General features: G+C 39.0%; 2 protein-coding genes across 3 annotated transcripts; both read left to right on the top strand.

The window, feature by feature from the left end:
* Window positions 1-446: 446 nt before the first annotated feature.
* LOC103419850 (nucleolar complex-associated protein 3) lies at window positions 447-14,429 on the top strand. 2 transcript variants are annotated; one of them, XM_029102790.2, is made up of 13 exons: window positions 447-726; window positions 1,186-1,358; window positions 1,471-1,661; window positions 2,620-2,828; window positions 3,313-3,415; window positions 3,707-3,870; window positions 4,539-4,677; window positions 5,082-5,255; window positions 5,349-5,482; window positions 12,367-12,684; window positions 13,128-13,267; window positions 13,348-13,445; window positions 13,763-14,429. In XM_029102790.2, the coding sequence occupies exons 1-13, from the start codon at window positions 560-562 to the stop codon at window positions 14,255-14,257; spliced, it is 2,505 nt and encodes an 834-aa protein (XP_028958623.1). In that variant the 5' UTR covers window positions 447-559; the 3' UTR covers window positions 14,258-14,429. The 2 variants fall into 2 exon arrangements, with proteins under 2 accessions (XP_028958623.1, XP_028958624.1); XM_029102791.2 differs by having other exon boundaries at window positions 465-726; window positions 1,474-1,661.
* A 309-nt stretch (window positions 14,430-14,738) lies between these two features.
* LOC103435411 (sedoheptulose-1,7-bisphosphatase, chloroplastic-like) lies at window positions 14,739-17,790 on the top strand. Its single transcript, XM_008373803.4, has 8 exons — window positions 14,739-15,194; window positions 15,489-15,608; window positions 15,797-15,982; window positions 16,230-16,311; window positions 16,439-16,660; window positions 16,871-16,971; window positions 17,071-17,142; window positions 17,373-17,790. The coding sequence occupies exons 1-8, from the start codon at window positions 15,075-15,077 to the stop codon at window positions 17,652-17,654; spliced, it is 1,185 nt and encodes a 394-aa protein (XP_008372025.2). The 5' UTR covers window positions 14,739-15,074; the 3' UTR covers window positions 17,655-17,790.
* The last annotated feature ends 3,328 nt before the right edge of the window (window positions 17,791-21,118 follow it).

The following is a 21,118-nucleotide window of genomic DNA, read 5'->3' as shown; positions in this document are numbered from 1 at the left end:
ACCGACAATATAGTATATGCCGTTAAAGGTTGTACATCGTCTTTACTATGTCATATTAGGTTTTGAATTCGAATCTCATTAATGATGTCTGTTAAACAAACTAAGAAAGTCTTTAGAACATCTTCGCTGGTGGGGTTTGAGGTGGAAGATGACGGTGAGTGCGGAACGACTTTTTGATTTTGCTTTCTGTTTTCCAGTTTTATACCAGAGTGGATTGGGATTTTGGGTGTAGGAAGAGGTTTAAGGAGAAATTTTATTCTCTTTTATCTCTCTATTTCTCACTTAACATAATCACCTAAGATTGTGCTGTTTGTCACATACACTGCAATCTAAAAGCCCATCTTTTCAAATGGACTAGAATTCGTATGGACCATTTTTAGTGGGCTCAAGCTATGACTAGTGGGCCAATAAGTACAAAATTGGGCCCATTAAAAAGTTGAGATTTCATCTTCAACCTTCGCCATCTCTGAGACTGTATCTAAAACCCCACTAACAAACACAAAACCCTAATCCCCAAAATCATTTACCAGAAGCAGGCAGCTAGGGTTTAACGTACAGAATGGGGGCGAAGAGGAAGCAAAAGCAGAAAATCATTCTACCTCCTGACCTCCCACCGGAGGTCTCAGAGGACGAAATTGAAATCTCCGACGAGGACAAGGACTTCGTCGATAAGAACAAAGAATTCGCTGGCTTCCTCTCCACCTTGGACACCCAATCCATTACCAAGTTCGTTCCTTTCATCTTATTTAATGGGTTTATATCTTAATTTTCTTATGATGATGAATTACTTGTTAAATTTAGGGTGTTATATTATATAAAATTTCATTGACTGGGTGTATATTTTTCAAAATTTAAATCCATTTTTGTTCGTAGCCAAAAAATGTGTTCTTTTCGTTGTTAATTTGGTCATTTGAATTAGGAAATAACCAGGTGAATTCGTTTTCTTCTGTTGGTTTTCTGAAGTGGAGCTTTACAATTGTAGCATATTTCAATTCCAAAATGGGTTTTAACTTCAACGTGAATGATTGAAAAAATGGACTTCGTTTTTTTCAGTTGGAGATATGTCAATCTTTTCGTATTTGCAAGTGAAGGCTTTTTGTGGTTTACATTCTGTTGATTCTTCTGTCTTGATTTCAAATTTTGCTTTTGTTATAATATCTAATCAACATTGGTGTTTATACAAAGGCATGTTACCCGGGTTGCCGATGTGAAGGAGGATGCTTTGGAAGCTTTTTATGAAAAGCGCTTAAAAAGGAAATCCTTGCAGAAGGAAAAAGAGGAGGATACTGAGCTTCAAGTTGATCGTGTAGATGCTCTTCCTGTTAAAACCTTAGATGGACAACTCTACTATCGAACAGGTTTGTTATTGTTATCTTCCTTTTCGAGTTTGGGAAATGGGAAGTGGGGGACTTGTCTTTGGACGGTGTTTGGATGTACACTGAGTGTGAATTGTTTAAATTCATGGTGCAGCAGCAAAGACACCAAAAGCATCCGAGAATGATCCCACTGAAGAGGAAACCAGCGGCGCTGCAGATAAGGGGATAGTTAAGCTGACAAAGGCTGAAAGGAGGGCAAAGCTCAAGAAAAGTAAGAAAGAGGCGAAAAAACAAGGAAAGGATGCTGAACCTGAAGTCGAACAAACTCCGCAAGAAGCAGTGCTGGTATCATCTGATTGGACTAGCTATTCTTTTATTATGTTCCTGATGTTTTTTTTAAGGATACTAGCCAATGAGCACACACTTTGTGTGTATGAACAATTTCATTTTATTTTTTGTTTTTTTATTAAGGAGTGTGATTAGTTTTTAAAATTTTAAAAAGAGTATGAAAAAAATGATGGTGGGACAATTTCTCTTAGTAAATGCATATTTTATCTTAAGATTATATAATTACTGTTTTGTCCTCCTCATGTAAATATTGTGTATAAAAAATGAGGGTAAAATAGGAAAAATAGGGATATGATTGTCATTTTCTCAAAAGATACAAAATTACTATTTTGCCCTCATTATTGTAAGTATTGTGTATCAAAAGTCAGGGCAAAATAGGAAAAAGGGGCAAAAAGTTGACAAGGAGGGTTCTCTTAATAATTGTATAGATACGTATGTCATCTACTGTCTTGATAATCTATTGTTAAATGAATAATCTGAAAGAGTAGAACTTATATTTCAAAAGAAAAGAGGAATTACATCCCAGCTCCCAAGAAATGGTGATGCTCTGCAAGTTTATGTTACAATCTGTGACATTAATCCAGATAATCTCGTGTGTGACAAAGTGATGATGTACATCTACCAGGATTGTCCATTTACCAATTTCTATATAGTTTCTACATGATCATCTAATATGTACTCAAATTTCAAGTTTCATTCAATGAATAAATAATGAGGCATGAAAGAAAGAAGTTACAAACTGTTTATATAACATGTGCAATCCTGCAATTTCTAAATTGTCAGCCTTGAAGGACTAGAGTTGGTAATAGTGAGTGCAGTTATTTGTTTATTACTCATATCTGATTATTTTGAATATAAGGTCCAGACTCCATCTTATAATGTGTTATGGAGGACATAATTGATTCTCTTCAGCTTCTTTTATGTGTTCCACTCAAAGTAATTCTTCTTCATTCAGGCTGAGGTTAAACAAGATCTTACAGCTGAAGAAGCATTTGAAAGTAAGAAGAATAAACTTGCAGAGCTGGGAATGGCGCTGCTTTCTGATCCAGAGTCCAATATAAAATCTTTGAAGGAGATTTTACAAATTTGTAAAGATAATAATCATGCAATGGTGAAACTTGGACTCCTATCTTTGTTGGCTGTGTTTAAAGACATTATTCCTGGGTAAGACCACTGCTCTGTTCAATGGTGTACATTTGATCTTATATGATATGAGTTGTTGAAATGTTCTTTTGCATAAAATTTGGTGCCTATCAATTTCTAACACTCCCTTGTCCTTGGGGGAAAACTGCCTCTCAAAGGAAAGCAACTGTTATTTTATTGATTTCTCTTGAGAAACTTATATAGGGTTGATATTTTTGTTTACTATGTTGATTTTTATTGTTTTCTTTCCTTTTCATATTTTTCTTCACTGGAACATTATTGTTTTATTGAATGTACATAAATATGTACTAATATTTGAAATTAAAAATACATATTTGTACTCTATGTCTGGTTGTTGATGTTTTGGACACTCCATGTCTGTGTTGAAGCATGGAAACTCGAGTTGTTACCCACAAACAAGTGTGCTTGTCTTACTCATGATCAATATCTTTTCTATCTGTATTCCAATTTTGGATTGGAACTTAATTTTTTTAATATATTGCAGATACCGGATTAGGCTTCCTACTGAGAAGGAGCTGGAAATGAAGGTTTCAAAGGATGTTAAGAAAATGCGGCTTTATGAATCAACACTGCTATCTGTGTACAAGGTTGGCAATATTTTCTATGGAGTCTTAATGGAAAATTAGCATTTGATTATTGTTATGGTTTCATTTCTTAGTTCTGATTTTCTCGTGGATATGCTACACCTTGATCAAAATACAATACTGATTAGTTTAAGCTAGTGAAACTTGATTGTATGCTTAAGTGTACTGGTTTAATATTCTGTGATGTTAGCATATGGTAGCAACTATTACTTGTTTGGTTATCCTTATGAATAACTTGTTTGGTTGTACTTATGAATAATGTTAATTTTTTTCTCCTTTGATGCACTTTCTCAGGCATACCTGCAGAAGTTGGCAGCATTAGAAAAACAGCCCTCTTTTCAGCATGTAGCGTTTCGCTGTATCTGTACGTTGCTTGAGGCAGCACCTCACTTCAACTTCCGGGAGAGCTTGTTAGGTGTTGTTATCAGAAACATAGGCTCCCCAGATGACGTTGTAAGGTTATGCTCTATCTTTACTTTGGATCTTTGGGTAATTAAACTTACAAGGTGCCTTTGATGGTTGACACAAGAATTTAGAAAAAGAGTGTTGTAAAGTTGGAATCCACAAATGAGCTCTAAAATTGAGCATCAGAAGCATTTATTATACTTTAGGATTAAGAAAAGGATTTGAGTGGAAACGAGTTCTTTGTTTAGATTTTCAATTTTACTTTCATCTGAAAAATCATAAAGGTTTGTAGACTTGGTTAAGGACTTCTGATATTTCTGGCTGTAGAGTGCATGGGTGCTGAAACACCTTCATTCACTTAATAATAAGAGTTCATTGTAAAGGTATTAATCATTTTTGTCAATATATATATATATATATATATAAAGATATAATTCTTATTTCATAATTATAATGACTATGGTATGTTTCTCATGTAAAGATACATTTAAATGCAAAAATATACATATGTACGTATAAATAAGATTCAGATATATGGATGTGTTGTGGTTTTCATAACGAAGTTGAGATACCTCGTCGCTGATTCCAGTCTACACATGTTGTGCTCATGTCTGGGTCGATGCATGTCTCTTATTTACTCATATGCTAAGTGTGTCAACAATCATACCCAAATTTCTTTTTCACCCTTACATCTGTCTAATCTTGAACTACTTGTTAACAGAAAACTATGTTGTTCAACTGTAAAGTCACTTTTTACAAACGAGGGAAAACATAATGGTGAAGCTACTGTGGAGGCTGTTCGTTTAATTGCAAATCATGTGAAAGCTCAGAATTGCCAACTGCACCCTGATTCATTGGAGGCATGCGATTACTTTTCTACTTGTTATTTATGTTTATGTTTTAGCCAATTTTTTTGGCTGATTGACTCAATTCTGGATTGTTTTGCCTTACCTAAACGGAAATATGATCAATGCTGTTGTTTCATAACAATAAGCCTTGAACTTAGCCATGAAAATGTTTAAAAAATTGGCGATTATATGGATTCAAGATATGGTTCTTAGTTCCATAGTTCCATAGTTATGGCTGTCATCTACTCTTGGACTCCATGTTCAGACAGCTAGATGACAGATTTATTGAGTTTTGTTTAATAAGTGCTTTACTTTTTTACGTTTGCAACTGTAGATAGCATTTCCCAGGTTATTTTTCTCCTGTACATGATGCATATTGTCAATCTCCATGCTTATTGTTTTGAATACCTGTGCAGGTTTTCTTGTCTCTGTCATTTGATGAGGATCTTGGGAGGGCTGCAAGAGATGAGAAATTTAAACCCCAAAGCAAGAAAAGTAAGAAAAAGAAGCATTATGAGGAGGCTCGTCAACGGAAGGAAAATGAAAAGAAACGGAGCAGGCAAGAATTATTGGCGAAGACTAGAGAGGAGGTGTTTTATTTGTTTGAAAAATCCATTGACTTCTTGATTGTGCTTGTTTTTTTTTTCTCCTCAACATGTTGACGTTTGTAATGTTGTACATAGGTTGTTGCCGATTACAAGGCTGTTGCTTTTGCCCCAGATGTTATGGAGCAGAGAGGAATGCAGACAGAGACACTTTCTGCTGTATTTGAAATATATTTTCGTATATTGAAACATACAATGCAATCAGCTGCCAGGTTGGTTAACGCATTGTGATTCTACTAACTTTCATTATGAAATATCCGAGTTTAATTTAGCTTAAAAGACAAACTAGAGCAAGAAATAGCAGATTGCTCATACTGTATGAAGGTGATTTTGAAATGTATCTTAGCATAACCGACAGCATTTCCTTGACAAGAAATAAGTTGCATTTAATATAAAACTCCCAGTCAATGAAGGTGATTTTGAAATGTATACGCCTTAAGTGCTTATCCGACTATTAAGGAGCTAGGTATCCGATTCTGTCCTTCAGAAGATCCATCTCCTCTACCTTTTCAATAGGATTTTGAAAACGAAGAAGATGCCAAATGAGTGGCGAACGAGCACTTTGGTGCCTATCTACAAGAATAAGGGCGACGTACAAAATTGCATGAACTATAGGGGTATTAAGTTAATGAGTCATACAATGAAGCTATGGGAGAGAGTCATTGAGCATAGATTGAGGCAAGAGACACGGGTTTCGGACAACCAATTCGGGTTCATGCCAGGGCGCTCAACCATGGAGGCAATCTATCTCTTACGAAGATTGATGGAAAGATATAGAGATGGGAAAAAGGATTTACACATGGTCTTTATAGATTTGGAAAAAGCGTATGATAGGGTCCCAAGAGATATTCTTTGGAGGATCTTAGAGAAGAAAGGAGTACGAGTAGCATACATCCAAGCTATAAAGGATATGTATGAAGGAGCAAAGACTGCCGTAAGAACTCATGAAGGACAAACCGAAAGCTTTCCCATAACTGTAGGATTACATCAAGGCTCATCCTTAAGTCCTTACCTTTTTGCGTTGGTAATGGATGAGTTAACAGGACATATTCAAGATGATATTCCTTGGTGTATGCTTTTCGCAGACGATATAGTGTTGATAGATGAAACTCAGGAAGGGGTAAATGCAAAGCTTAACCTTTGGAGAGAAGTGTTGGAATCTAAAGGTCTTCGCCTAAGCCGATCAAAGACAGAATATATGGAGTGCAAGTTCAGTGCAGATGGAGGCCAAAACGAGTTAGGGGTGAGGATCGGAGATCAAGAAATACCAAAGAGCGACCGTTTTCGTTACCTAGGATCTATCTTGCAAAAGAACGGAGAATTAGATGGAGATCTCAACCATAGAATACAAGCTGGATGGATGAAGTGGAAGAGTGCATCTGGCGTGTTGTGTGACCGCCGTATGCCACTGAAGCTCAAGGGAAAATTTTATAGGACTGCAATAAGGCCGGCGATGTTGTATGGCACAGAATGTTGGGCGGTGAAGCATCAACACGTACACAAAATGGGTGTAGTGGAGATGAGGATGCTTCGTTGGATGTGTGGGCACACGAGAAAGGATAAGATTAGGAATGAGGATATCCGGGGTAAAGTAGGAGTAGCCGAAATTGAAGGAAAGATGAGAGAAAATCGGTTACGGTGGTTTGGACATGTGCAAAGAAGGCCTACTGACGCTTCGATTAGAAGATGCGACTATGGGACAGAGGCTCAGGGCCGAAGGGGTAGAGGAAGACCTAGGAAAACTTTGGAAGAGACTCTAAGAAAAGACTTAGAGTACTTGGATTTAACGAAGGACATGACACAGGACCGAGCACAATGGCGTTCTAAGATTCATATAGCCGATCCCACTCAGTGACTTGGATTTTCCAAGTCTCCAACCGAGAAGTTTTCTTCACTCGAAAAATTCAGGGAACACTACCCCAACCTACATGCTCCACTCAGAAAGCTTCAACATACAAGCTTCAACAAAAGAAAATTCAAAGAACTTAGTGAAGAAGGCTTTGGTGTATTTAACACAATACGTTGAAATGAAGGAAAACTTATTTATTGATATCCCCGATAAGCTACAAATATGTACATATACATGAGTCAAAATAAACAAACAAGATGGAGCCTTCACAAAGGTTGCTTAGGAGAAGTCTCAGCAGTCGGTAGAGTCCCAGAAAGAGAAGGCATCGGAGGGGGATCATTCGGAGCCTCAGTACTGGACAAAACCCTAGAAGGAGGAGGCATCAGAGGTTGATCATTTGGAGCTTCATTATGCGGTACAGCCCCAGAAGACGAAGGCAATAAATGCCTTTGGAACAAACCCACAAATCTCTGATGATCAAGTAAAACCTGACCATCAGTTTCCTTCATCTGGTCAAGCTTCCTCTTCATGTTTGTAGCATAGTCATGTGCGAGCCGGTGCAACTGTTTATTCTCATGCTTGAGCCCTCTAATCTCCTGTTTGAGACTCATCACTTCGGCCGCCAATGATTCAACTTGGCGGGTTCGAGCAAATAGGCGTTGGGCCATATTAGACACAGAACCTGCACACTGAACACTGAGAGCCAGTGAATCCTTAACAGCTAACTCATCAGACCGTTTGGAAAGTAGTCTGTTATCTTTGGGAGTGAGAAGGTTCCTGGCCACCACCGCAGCGGTCATATCATTCTTCATCACGGAATCCCCAACGGTAAGAGGACCAGTAGGGGAGACGAAGGATGGGCGCCATATGTTGTCTGGAGAAGGCGGGGCTGCCTCCTCAACAAGGTTCAAGTCAAAACGACGGTCGGAGGGGCCAGACATTTTCAAAGGTATTGAAGAGAGAAGAGGTCGGACAAATCAAGATCTTAGAAGTGCAAGAATGGAGCTTCTACTGGTGGAGATTCAAGTGTACTTTGGAACTTAATGCCAGCCCCTATAAAAAAGCTGCACTCGACGGAGCTTCAGACATCGAAGAGGCGCCTGCTCAGAAATCGAAGAGGCGTTTGCTTTCTCAAAAGCTGGGCTGCTTAGAGACCACGAGGGTTGATCTCATAAATCGAAGAGGTGTTTGCTTTCTCAAAAGTTGGGCTGCTCAAAGACCACGAAGGTCGATCTCAGAAATCGAAGAGGCGCTCGCTTCCTCAAATGCTGGGCTCGTCAGAGACCACGAGGGCCGATCTCAGAAATCGAAGAGGCACCTACTTTTCCAGCCTTGTCAGCACCTGTCACACGCACACTCAGCTTTGCGGAAATTATGGGTATTCTGTCGAAGACTTCTGGGGAAGTAGAAAACACATGAATCTTACTGTCCAATCATCCACTTCCCACACGCAGCAATAGCTCATGGGTACCACAGATAACTTTGCCAAAGTTCTCTGCCAAAGTTGAGCACGTGAAGCTTGCAGCTCCCACTACATCGCTCTGACCAAGAAGGGTAAAAGAATAGCAAAGAAACAGCACTAACAAAGTTTAGACCCATAAATTTTGAAGGTCTAGCTACCATATTATTACCCACAAGGGTAAAGGAACAGTACCACTGTTGGATAATTGGAAAGTCCCTGTGTGTCAACCTCTGTGCCTCGTGGCAAGGTAGACTAGCAAACATGCCCAACCTTTACTCACATTCGAGAAAACACTCCCAATAAGATTGCTTGCTCCAAAATCGAAGAGGCACCGTCCTCCGAATCTCGAGAGCCAGACTCCCAACATGACTACTTTCTCAAAAATCGAAGAGAGGGTAAAGGAACAGTACCATTGCTGGATAATTGAAGTCCCTGTGTGTCAACCTCTGTGCTTCGTGGCAAGGTAGACTAGCAAACATGCCCAACCTTTACTCACATTCGAGAAAACACTCCCAACAAGATTGCTTGCTCCAAAATCGAAGAGGCACCGCCCTCCGAATCTCGAGAGCCAGACTCCCAACATGATTACTTTCTCAAAAATCGAAGAGACACTGCTCCCCGAATCTCGAGAGCCAGACCCCAGCATGATTGCTTTCTCAAAAATCGAAGAGGCATCGTTCTCCGAATCAATCGAAGAGGCGCTCGCTTTCTCAAAAGCTGGGCTGCTCAGAGACCACGAGGGCCGATCTCAGAAATCGAAGAGGCACCTTCTTTTCTAGCCTTGTCAGCACCTGTCACACGCACACTCAGCTTTGCGGAAATTATGGGCATTCTGTCGAAGACTTCTGGTGAAGTAGAAAGCACATGAATCTTACTGTTCAATCACCCACTTCCCACACGCAACAATAGCTCATGGGTACCACAGATAACTTTGTCAAAGTCTCTGCCAAAGTTGAGCACGTGAAGCTTGCAGCTCCCACTACATCGCTCTGACCAAGAAAGGTAAAAGAATAGCAAAGAAACAGCACTAACAAAGTTTAGACACATAAATTTTGAAGGTCTAGCTACCATATTATTACGCACAAGGGTAAAGGAACAGTACCACTACTGGATAATTGGAAAGTCCCTGTGTGTCAACCTCCGTGCTTCGTGGCAAGGTAGACTAGCAAACATGCCCAACCTTTACTCACATCCGAGAAAACTCCCAACAAGATTGCTTACTCCAAAATCGAAGAGGCACCGCCTTCCGAATCTCGAGAGCCAGACTCCCAACATGATTACTTTCTCAAAAATCGAAGAGACACTGCTCCCCGAATCTCGAGAGCCAGACCCCCACCATGATTGCTTTCTCAAAAATCGAAGAAGCATCGTTCTCCGAATCTCGAGAGCCAGATACCACATACCACTTTTTCAAAGTGCTCTGACAGAGTTAAAACATGTGAAGCTGGCAGCTCCCACTACCGTGCTATGACCAAGCAGGGTAAAGGAATAGCATTACTACTTGTTGTTAGGGAGACTCCTATATATGTCGACCTCCATCCCCAACGGACAGGCAGACCTGCAAAAATGCTCAACCTTTCCTCATATCTGAGAGGGCACTCCCAACGAAGCCTTTCGAAATATTCAGCTTTCTTTCCCCCCGATAATACCTCTGCAAACAAGCTATACTAGAGCAAGAATATCTCATATCATCAGGGTTAAAAGCAAGAGTATCCCATATCATGCTTTTTCCCTATCTTTTCCTTTGGCCTTGTTTTTACCTGCAAGACAAGGAGAAAGAGAGCAATCAGTCAGCACTTGAAATCAAGCTCCCAGCCAGGAACTGACGGCCTGGAACCCCTTACCTGATTACTTACCTGGCATTGCTCTCGAGTACTCATCTTCAACATCTTATGTTGCCAGGGAAGATACCGCATCTGCTTGAGGAACAGATAGGGCAAGTGCGAAGGATACAAGGAAGCATGTGGAGACAAGCGTATCAGCACACGTGCCGATCCATCCATTACTCTGTCAAAAGCAAAAGTATCCCATATCAGCAGGGTCGAACGTACTCTAGATTTGATGGACTTGTTTTGACCCTCAAATTCTTCAGTCGGCCTTATACTCTGGAGGAAACCAGAAAACCCTCCAGCTCAGTTCAAGAATAAGCCTGTGGAAAGTTACTTCTTCAAAAGCAAAAGTATCCCATATCATCTCTTCTCATTTTTCTTCTCTTTATCCTTCATGCTGCTGCAAGATGGGGAGAAGGTGAACAATCAGCCGGAGCTCTGATTGCTTACCTTGTCTGTCACCTCTTTCAGCAAATCCCCTAGCTCGGCGACTTGGGGGACTCCTACTACATGGTTTGTATCACGCTTGACCAAGCCTGAAACTACAAGTAAGCTTCAAGTGAAATTGATACATTACCTTGTGCATCTCCACCAGTTAAAGATACCACCCCTGGATGGAGGAAGAGTACTTCCAGAGAAGCTGCCACATCTACCTATGAGACAGATAAGGCAAGTCAAGATGATACCACACTCCGATACTTAGAAGTTTCGTGATTACGAGATCATTCTCCCACAATATTTCCTAATGTCATTTGTACTCTAATGTCATTTGCACTAAATCATTCACTTGTACTCACTAAAGGAGAGCTTGAACCTATGTACTTGTGTAAACCCTTCACAATTAATGAGAACTCTTCTATTCCGTGGACGTAGCCAATCTGGGTGAACCACGTACATCTTGTGTTTGCTTTCCTATCTCTATCCATTTATATACTTATCCACACTAATGACCGGAGCAATTTAGCGAAGATCACAAAAACCGACCGTTTTCGCTACCTAGGATCTATTTTACAAGAGAACGGAGAATTAGATGGAGATCTCAACCATAGAATACGAGCTGGATGGATGAAGTGTAAGAGTGCATCCAGCATGTTATGTGACCGTCGTAGGCCACTGAAGCTCAAGGGAAAATTTTATAAGACGGCAATAAGGCCAGCGATGTTGTATGGCACAGAATGTTGGGCGGTGAAACATCAACACGTACACAAAATGGGTGTAGCAGAGATGAGGATGCTTCGTGGGATGTGTGGGCACACGAGAAAGGATAAGATTGAGAATGAGGATATCCGAGGTAAAGTAGGAGTAGCCGAAATTGAAGGAAAGATGAGAGAAAATCGGTTCCGGTGATTTGGACATGTGCAAAGAAGGCCGACTGACGCTCCGGTTCGAAGATGTGACTACGGGACAGAGGTTCAGGGCCGAAGAGGTAGAGGAAGACCTAGGAAAACTTTGGAAGAGACTCTAAGAAAAGGCTTAGAGTACTTGGATCTAACGGAGGACATGACACAAAACCGAGCGCAATGGCGTTCTAGGATTCATATAGCCGACCCCACTTAGTGGGAAAAGGCTTTGTTGTTGTTGTTGTTGTTGTATTTATTGTTAAAGAAATTTAGTTATTGTTGATCCGTATATTGTTTTTACCTTTTGGTAAACATGAATGTTCTTCCATGTTAATTTGTAGATGGCATAATCTCGAGTGAGCTTCTTTATGAATACTCTGAAATCTGAATGCCTGTGCTTTATTTTGACGAACTAGATATTCACAAGCAGTAATGGTTGCTTTGAGAGTGATGTTTGAAATTGGAGGCATATTCAGTTTTTGAGTCTATTATAGATATGGCTTGATTGAAGGTGGCAAGCATTTATAATTTGCTTTTGGGTAGTTGATGAATTTTTTCTTCCTCTATATTTCGAATTTCAAATGAATTGATCAATTTCCCTTTCGTATCCACTCAGATCTGAAGCAAATGCTGGTTCATCAACTGGTGCAGCTGAGCCCCACCCTTTACTTGCTCCATGTCTGAAAGGACTAGGAAAGTTCTCGCACCTAATTGACTTGGATTTCATGGGGGATCTTATAAACTATCTGAAAAAGCTAGCTTCTGCTTGTAGTGATTCTGAGAATACTTCAAAATGTTTGACTGTATCTGAACGCCTCCATTGCTGCATTGTTGCATTTAAAGTGATGAGGAGCAATCTCGATGCCTTAAATGTTGATCTTCAAGACTTCTTTGTCCAGCTTTACAATATTATACTTGAATATAGGCCTGGAAGGTATGTACCAAATTAAAATCCCAGAATTTGCTATGGTAAAACATTTCTCTACCTGCTGTGGCATCTAATTGGTATCTTTGCACATTTTAGATGAAGTACATAAACATCCCCAGATTCCTACACCCATATATGCTGGAGTTCTGGAACTTAGTTTGCATCTTTCTACTGAAAATATGTGTTGTGATAAGCTTGTTTCCCATGATAGTTTATTGATTTTCATCTTAGACACTAGTATAAGTGCATGCTTTCTAGGTCAAATTTACACACACTCACTGTCTCTCTCTCTCTCTCTCTCTCTCTCTCTCTCTCTCTCTCTCTCTCTCTCTCTCTCTCACACACACACACACACACACACACACCCCTTTTCTGGGTTTCTGTGTGGTTTATGTTTTATCGTTGTAATGACTAAACATCTTATCTACTGTATGTATTTATGGAAACAGAGATCAGGGCGAAGTATTAGCTGAAGCTCTGAAGATGATGCTGTGTGATGATAGACAACATGACATGCAGAAGGCAGCTGCATTTGTGAAGCGTTTGGCTACATTCTCATTATGTTCGGGATCTGCAGAGTCCATGGCTGGTATGTTATTGTTAAGCAACGAAGCTATCAATGCCTTGTTATGGATTGCTTATCCATGTTGCCATCTGAATCTTTTGCAGCTTTGGTTACTTTAAAACATCTTCTTCTGAAGAATGTCAAGTGCCGGAATCTCTTAGAAAATGATGCTGGAGGTGGCTCAGTGTCCGGTTCCATCGCAGTAAGCAATCATGCTACTCTTGTTTGTCTGTTAATCATGTTTCATGCTATTTAATAAATTGGAGCCAAGATTTGTCTGTTATTCAACATAGCTTTTATCTAAATTCTAATCCACGGTATAGAGGCCAAAACTTTCATTCAAATGATTAATTTGAAAAGCAGTCTTCATTAAAGTGATTCATATCATGATTTCTTTTTATTTATAAATGATTTTTATTATATGTGCTTTTGGTTTGGTACATATAGAATTATTACGCTAACAATCTCGTTATATTGATTGATCTAACACTTCTGCAATCTCTCCCTCCCGATGCACAGAAATATCACCCAGATGTTTCAGACCCCAACTTAAGTGGCGCTCTTGCTTCAGTTCTTTGGGAGCTCAATCTTCTCTCCCAGCATTATCATCCAGCAATCTCAAATATGGCTTCAAGTATATCAACCATGAACACTGCTCATAACCAGGTTTATCTCTCTACCATCTCTCCTCAACAAGCTTTCATGGACTATTCCTTGGAGAGGCCGGAGTCATTCAACCCACCGAACGACATAAAAAAATCAACTAACAAGAGAAAAAGAGGAAGTGGGTCTTCTTTATTAGCGGGGATAGAACCGTCTGCAGACACGAGTCCAATTGATGAAGATGATGTGAGAAAGAAACTTTCTGCTCATTTTGCGCTTCTTCGTGACATTAAGGAGAATCAGAGTTTGAGGGCTAAGCTAGATAGTACTACTACGTCCATACAGCTATATGAGGAGTATAAGCAGCAAAAGAAGGCTAAAAAACCGAAAACCGAAAACCAAGAAAAGTAAAACTTCGTTAACTGTCAAGTGACATTGTCGGTCTTGAAAATTTTGTATTCGGGCAAATATACGAGCTTATTCACTATATGTTCTTTCCATTTAGGATTCATGTGTAATAAATTCTTCTGTTTCTAATTAACAAAGTTGCTGTGAAAGCTCCTAAAATTTTGAAGTTCTATAATTTATCCATCTCACTATTTTTCATTAACTCTTGCTGAAAAATGATGTAGAAGGTTGAAATGTTATTGGAATATCATATCTAATGTGAATTTAGACTAACTTATTATCCTAGCTTTTAGATCTTAATTAATGTTCCAATGATTCATTCATTCACTATCTAGAGCCAATGATTCAATGAGGATATGTCTAAACTATTTTGTTTTCTTCTTTGATCTGAGCGATAGTAGGGAAGTGAAAATTAAACTTGAGATCTCGAGTACAAAAGTGAATGCTCTTAACTAACTAAGTCATCGTACTCCTATGTAATTATTCCATCAACTAGGAAGCACACAAACAAAATGAATGGTGAAGCTTCCATGCAGTTGTACATTTCTTGTAAGCGGGATCTCAAGTCTCAACCATATCCCTTCATGGGGACCATAGCATAGCCACAGATATTTGAGTGATGCTAATTAACTTCACCCCATGCCACTTTCTCAGCTTATAAAACCTAGCATGTGCCACGTGGCTAAACCTCATTAGCTGGTTGTATATCTACAACCCCAACTCATTCTTCCAAGTTTCCAATCCCAAAGGAAGAACCTTTGAACAAAGAAAGCATACTGGTAGCGGTAGACTTGCTTGATTTGAAGCTCAATATTCAAATATGGAGACCAGTGTTGCATACTATGCCGGGGGAGCCTTCCCAGTGCGGAATAATGTTTCATCTCAGCATTCAAGCTCTCTTTTCTCTCCTGCTTCCATCTCTCCATCCTTCAATTCCAAGGTATTAATAGTTTGGAGTTTTCAGCCATTAATTAATTTAATAGACATACATAAATGCATGCACATATTTTGGCATGTTCATACAAGTAACTTTTATCCAGACGTGAGTTAAGCCAGTTGGTCAGGATATTATATCCATCGCCTTTCACTCAAGTTTGAATCTCTCATTAGAATATCGTCTTGTCAAAAAACAGATGCATACAACTTCTATATCATAGATTCATTCTTTTGACGTACCGCTCAAATGAAAATGGTAAGTGAAGTTAATTGAAGGGTTTGTGTGTATGCATGGCAGGTGTTGAGAACAAGCTCTCTATTTGGGGAATCATTGCGGTTGGTGCCAAAGTCATCCCTAAAAGTTTTGAAGACAAAGAACAACTCAATTGTTCCTAAATGTGCAATTGGTGATAGCTTGGTAAGACAAAGCACTTTGTGATTTGTTATTGTTATTTCCTAAAAGTTAAAAAGCGGCTCTAGAGAGAAGAGCTTAAAACCAGTTTAGGCAGCAAGGTTTTCTTTCTTTTTTTTAGCTTTAAGAGGAGTTATTTTTTAATTGGAGCTTTAAGAGGAATTATTTTTTAATTTACTTATTTGTGATTGTAGGAAGAATTTTTAACAAAGGCAACCCCAGATAAGAAATTGATCACGTTGTTGATATCAATGGGGGAAGCATTGAGGACCATTGGATTTAAAGTGAGGACAGCATCTTGTGGGGGAACAGCATGTGTGAATTCTTTTGGAGATGAGCAGCTTGCTGTGGATATGCTTGCTGATAAGCTTCTTTTTGAGGTCACACTCGATCTATATGATTGATGCCCCAATCAATTCACATGTTAAATATTGAAGAATGTAAACATTGCAAAGCCCCGCGTCGAAAACCTAACAAAATTAAATAAAACTTAAATTGCAGGGCTCCTATACTAATTGCTTCGAGGCTTTTTGATAAAACCCCAACCCCTCTGAAATCTTGACATGATATCAGGGCAGCCGAACTTGAGAATACTGTGAAAATCAATTTTCGTGTTTCAACATGCAGGCCTTAACTTACTCACATGTCTGCAAATATGCTTGTTCTGAAGAAGTTCCTGAGCTCCAAGACATGGGAGGCCCAGCTGAAGGTCAGCTACTCTTATTTCGAATTACATATATTCATATTGAGCACACAATATCTGAACTTCGTAGACATTAAAAGGGATGACTGAGAGTCTGAGAAGGTTACTTACAAGTTAAAAATAACGTAAACAGGTGGATTCAGCGTTGCTTTTGATCCATTGGATGGATCCAGCATCGTTGACACGAACTTCACAGTGGGGACAATTTTCGGGGTGTGGCCAGGAGATAAGTTAACTGGGATAACAGGAAGAGATCAAGTTGCTGCAGCAATGGGAATTTACGGGCCTCGAACGACATATGTTCTCGCTATTAAAGGCTTCCCCGGCACCCACGAGTTCCTTCTTCTCGACGAAGGTTAGTTTTCGGTCATAGAATTAAATTCCGGACAAAGTTGTTCTCAAACAGTAATTTGATCAGCTCACTTCTATTTTAAACTTTGAACTTACTGTATGGTTTTTCCTACAAAATTTTCCTCTACCTATAATACAAAAATGAAAATCTAATACGACATAGTTATCAAACGGGCCTCAATTTTTTATAGTTCTCTATAAATGCTTTGGTCAGGAAAATGGCAACATGTGAAGGAGACCACAGAAATTGGTGAAGGAAAGCTCTTCTCCCCTGGAAACCTGAGAGCTACGTTTGACAACCCTGACTACAGCAAGGTCATTTCCTATTTCCTTTAACTTTATTTTACTGATGTTTTAGAGGACTGTAAAAAATATTTTGCTGATTGGGATGTTTCTTGAATTTTCATCTACCAGTTGATTGACTACTATGTGAAAGAGAAGTACACATTGAGATATACTGGAGGAATGGTTCCGGATGTAAACCAGGTCTTCACTTATCTCGATTAACATCAGCTTCCATGTTTGAGTTTAGTTTATTTTTTCTTTTCATACAATATGCGATATTCTATTTTACACTAATCTAGATTGTGGAGGAGGATTTGGACTCTGGTGCATAGACAGCACAATCACCCTAGTCAATGTGACACATCCACTATTAATTTGTGGTAATTAAGCAAATATTGCTTCTAAAAAACTAACAAAATTTTGGTTTGCAGATTATTGTAAAGGAGAAGGGTATCTTCACTAATGTGATATCCCCAACTACCAAGGCTAAGCTAAGACTGTTGTTTGAGGTTGCTCCATTAGGGTTGTTGGTTGAGAATGCTGGAGGGTTCAGCAGTGACGGGCACCGGTCTGTGCTCGATAAGTTAATCGTTAATCTTGATGATCGGACTCAAGTTGCTTATGGATCAAAGAACGAGATTATCCGTTTTGAAGAAACTCTGTATGGATCCTCCAGGCTCAAGGGAGCAGTGCCTGTTGGAGTTGCTGCTTAGTGACAAACTTTCACATTGTTCATTATTTCAACTTTTATTTTTGGGTAAATTTTTAAAAACTACCTCAACTATTGGTCTGATGACACTTTCATACCTCATCTTTTAAAAATGACAATGTCATACCTCATCTTACGAATTTGTGCCAATGTCAGACCTCCGTCAGTTTTTCTGTTACTTTTTCTGTTAAATGCTAACGTGGCCAGAGACGGGACTCACTCACTGATCCAACTAGATTAAAAAATAGTAAAATATATTTTTAATAATTAAATATTCAAAATTTAAAAAAATAAAAAAAAATAAAAAATGGCCTAAGGGATCCGGCCTTCCCTTCCACCCGCACCAACCCTTTTTCTTCTTCTCTTCGACAGCCACCAAACCCTTCCCTGTCCCCCCAACCTTCCTCCACCACCCTCTCTCTCTCTCTTCTCTCTCTCTTCTCTTTGGGATGTGGTCTCCCTCCTTCGTCCCTCTCCCCACTTGCACTTATCCTTCCTTCACCACCACCTCCTAACCCGACCCATCCCTCCCTTAGCCTCCATACCCAACCTTCCTTCACCACCCCGCCGCCGCCTCTCTTCCTCCATCTTCACCACCCCACTGAAGAAACCAAAAAATCCAAGCTCACACCCAGATCCCACACCAAAAAAATTAAAAAAAATAAACCAAACCCACACCCATATCCCCTTCCCCTAATACACACCCATCACCCTCCTACCTTTTCTCCACCTAGTCCCTCCTCCAACCTCGCTCCTTCGTCTGATTCACCGTCGACCCCACACCTCCTCCGACCTCTCTTTTCCTCTCGACCTCTCGATTTCCTCCTCCTCTCGGCCGTCAAAATCCTCATCTCCTTCCCACCTCCGCTCTCTTCGCCTTCAGACCCTTCTTCTCCTCCCTTTCTCCGTTGCTCTCCTCCTCGACGCCGGTGGTTGCAGAGAGAAGAGGGAGTTAGAGTGGGAGAGAGATGCCGGAGAAGATAAAGAGAAGAGAGAGAGAGAAGGGTTGGTGCGGGTGGAAGAATGGAAGGCCCGCATCCCTAGGCCTTTTTTATTTGTTTAGTTTTTTAATTTTTGAATATTTAATTATTAAAAATATATTTTATTATTTTTTAATCCAGTTAGATTAGTGAGTGGGTTCTATCTCTGGCCACGTTAGCATTTAGCAGAAATACTGACGGAGGTCTGATATTGTCACAAATTTGTAAGATGAGGTATGACATTGTCATTTTTAAAAGATGAGGTATGAAAGTGTCATCAGACCAATAGTTGATGTAGTTTTTTGTCATTTACCCTTTATTTTTTGTTATGTTCCTTTTTGTTGAAAAAAAAGAAGCTATATATTTCTCAACTAGTAATTGTAAAATTAGAGACACCAGGTTGAATTTGTATTGAGAAGTAAGATGATATATTTACCTTCACCCTTTGAGTGAATGGTAAAATAAATACAACTCTAAAGAAAAACAAAACTGTCTGTACTATATTCTGCTGTCATAGAAAAACAAAAGCAGTGCACTTTCAATGCAAAATAACAGGATACCAAAAGAGGATTTGCTTGATGGAGAAAAACAGATACGTTGAACCAAATGTTGGGTTTTTCTAACTGGGCTTGGGCCAACTTTTAGGCCCAATGAGAATGTAATGCCCTAATCCATAATTTTGGTTTTCCAACCATAAATATATCATGATTCATGACATCAAACTAACCGTGCTAACTACAAATTTGGAAATAGTGAAGAATAAAGAGAGAGACATGATGGTAGCTCATGTTGGAGGATTCAAGGTATTAAACTTCGGCAATATAGAAGTTTGTATATTAGTATAAGCATTAAGAGTTATTTGCAAGATTTGTACGGCTCTTCGCACAAGTTGCAAAATTATTAGCATGAAATTGCAATATCAAGATTAGCAACTAAACACCATCTGCTTAAATTGAGCTTGGACCTGGTTAGAAGGAACCTTAAGCTGCAGTAAAGTGATACTTCATGTATAGCAGTTCAATCTCGTCGTGTGCCACCTCCTACTTTAACATAAGCTGAGTCTTTTTATTTCCAACTCCTAACAAAACTTAGAGGTGAGTTTGTAAGAGAAGGATCTAAGATAAGTAATTCAAGAGTTACTTGAAAATTATAGTTGGAAATTCGTAGTTTTAGTCTTTTCGTTCAAGTATATGAGAGATTTTTCAATGTGGCCGGAACAAGGATGCAAACGCCATATGTCTTTATACAAGTGGATGGACATTTGAAAAAAAAAAAACTTTCCTCCACTTATATAATAACCATTGTTCTAAAAATCCCCGTCTAGCGCTGCCTAGGTGCTAGGCAGTTGGTCACCGCCCCGATTAATGCCTAAGCGTTTGAAAATTAAGAAGGAGCGCCTAGACCTGCTGAGACGCCCGCCTAGACTGTCTAGGCACTCGCCTAGCATGCCCAGACCCGCATAAGCACTCGCCTAGATTGCGACTCACTTAGACAGAAAATAGATAACTTGCATGTGCATTTTTTTTTTTTTAATAAATTGTAAGAAACTTGTTGAATACTTAAATGAACACACATTATAGGCTTGTTATCCATATTTTCATTATGTTCCAATACTTCATAATATATATATATATATATATATATGTCATTCTATTTGTAGGTTATGATAAAATTATATATATTTTAAGTATATACAAGCACTTATTTACACAAAATATAATAGATTTACTTAAATCCGCCTAGGCACTAGGCCCCAGCCCACCGCCCGACTAGCGCCTAACATCTTTTAAAACCTTGATAATAACATATAACGTACCGCTCGTGTTTCAGGCACACTGAAAATCTCTCCAAGTAAAGTTCTTACTATTATATTTGATTTGTTATGCTTCAATCCTTCTAAACCTTCGAAATCTTTATTATATTAAGCTACTATACTCATGTGTTTATTGTTTCCTATTAGATATGTTTGCCTCCATATCATTGTTTAAATGAAACTCATGTGAATAGGAATTATAGTGTATAAAACTATAGTTGATTCGGTTAATATAACAGTGTGCGTTATCTTCGGTAACCTGAAAGCTAGCCATGTAATTTATTGAACTATTTTAAGGTGCTCTTTCAATTCGAGTCGTAATAATGTACGTTATCTTTTTTTTATTCAAGCAATGTTCAGGGAGAGAAAATCAAATACATGATATCAGATATATAAATAATACTCCAACCATTTTAAGCCAAAAACCCTTAGCAGTTATACATGTGATCATATATTCATTCCCCAAAAATCTGGATCCAATAGATTAATGGTGGCATTGTTAGTTCGGCTTTTCCAATCTATATATGGAAAACCAACACCCTTAATTAGTACCATGTGCCAAAACCTCTTGTTATTTAGCTAGACGAAATAAAAAGTATCGACATAAATAGCAAATTCAATTGATTTCTTTTCTTCTTCTGTTGAGATATTGAAAATCGTAGTCTTTAAGGATTA

The sequence above is a fragment of the Malus domestica genome, chromosome 05 (assembly GCF_042453785.1).
Source record: "Malus domestica chromosome 05, GDT2T_hap1".
Taxonomy (NCBI): domain Eukaryota; kingdom Viridiplantae; phylum Streptophyta; class Magnoliopsida; order Rosales; family Rosaceae; genus Malus; species Malus domestica.
The sequence above is the reverse complement of the archived record's forward strand: the minus strand, read 5'-3'. Positions and strand labels throughout refer to the sequence as shown.

Excerpts from the sequence above, each read along its gene's own strand:
- LOC103419850 (XM_029102790.2), top strand. The coding sequence starts at position 560 with ATGGGGGCGAAGAGGAAGCAAAAGCAGAAAATCATTCTACCTCCTGAC. Across the intron at positions 1,359-1,470 it reads ACAACTCTACTATCGAACAG|CAGCAAAGACACCAAAAGCA; the intron begins GTTTGTTATTGT and ends TTCATGGTGCAG. Across the intron at positions 1,662-2,619 it reads CTCCGCAAGAAGCAGTGCTG|GCTGAGGTTAAACAAGATCT; the intron begins GTATCATCTGAT and ends TTCTTCATTCAG.
- LOC103435411 (XM_008373803.4), top strand. The coding sequence starts at position 15,075 with ATGGAGACCAGTGTTGCATACTATGCCGGGGGAGCCTTCCCAGTGCGG. Across the intron at positions 16,972-17,070 it reads ACAACCCTGACTACAGCAAG|TTGATTGACTACTATGTGAA; the intron begins GTCATTTCCTAT and ends TTCATCTACCAG. Across the intron at positions 17,143-17,372 it reads TGGTTCCGGATGTAAACCAG|ATTATTGTAAAGGAGAAGGG; the intron begins GTCTTCACTTAT and ends TTTGGTTTGCAG.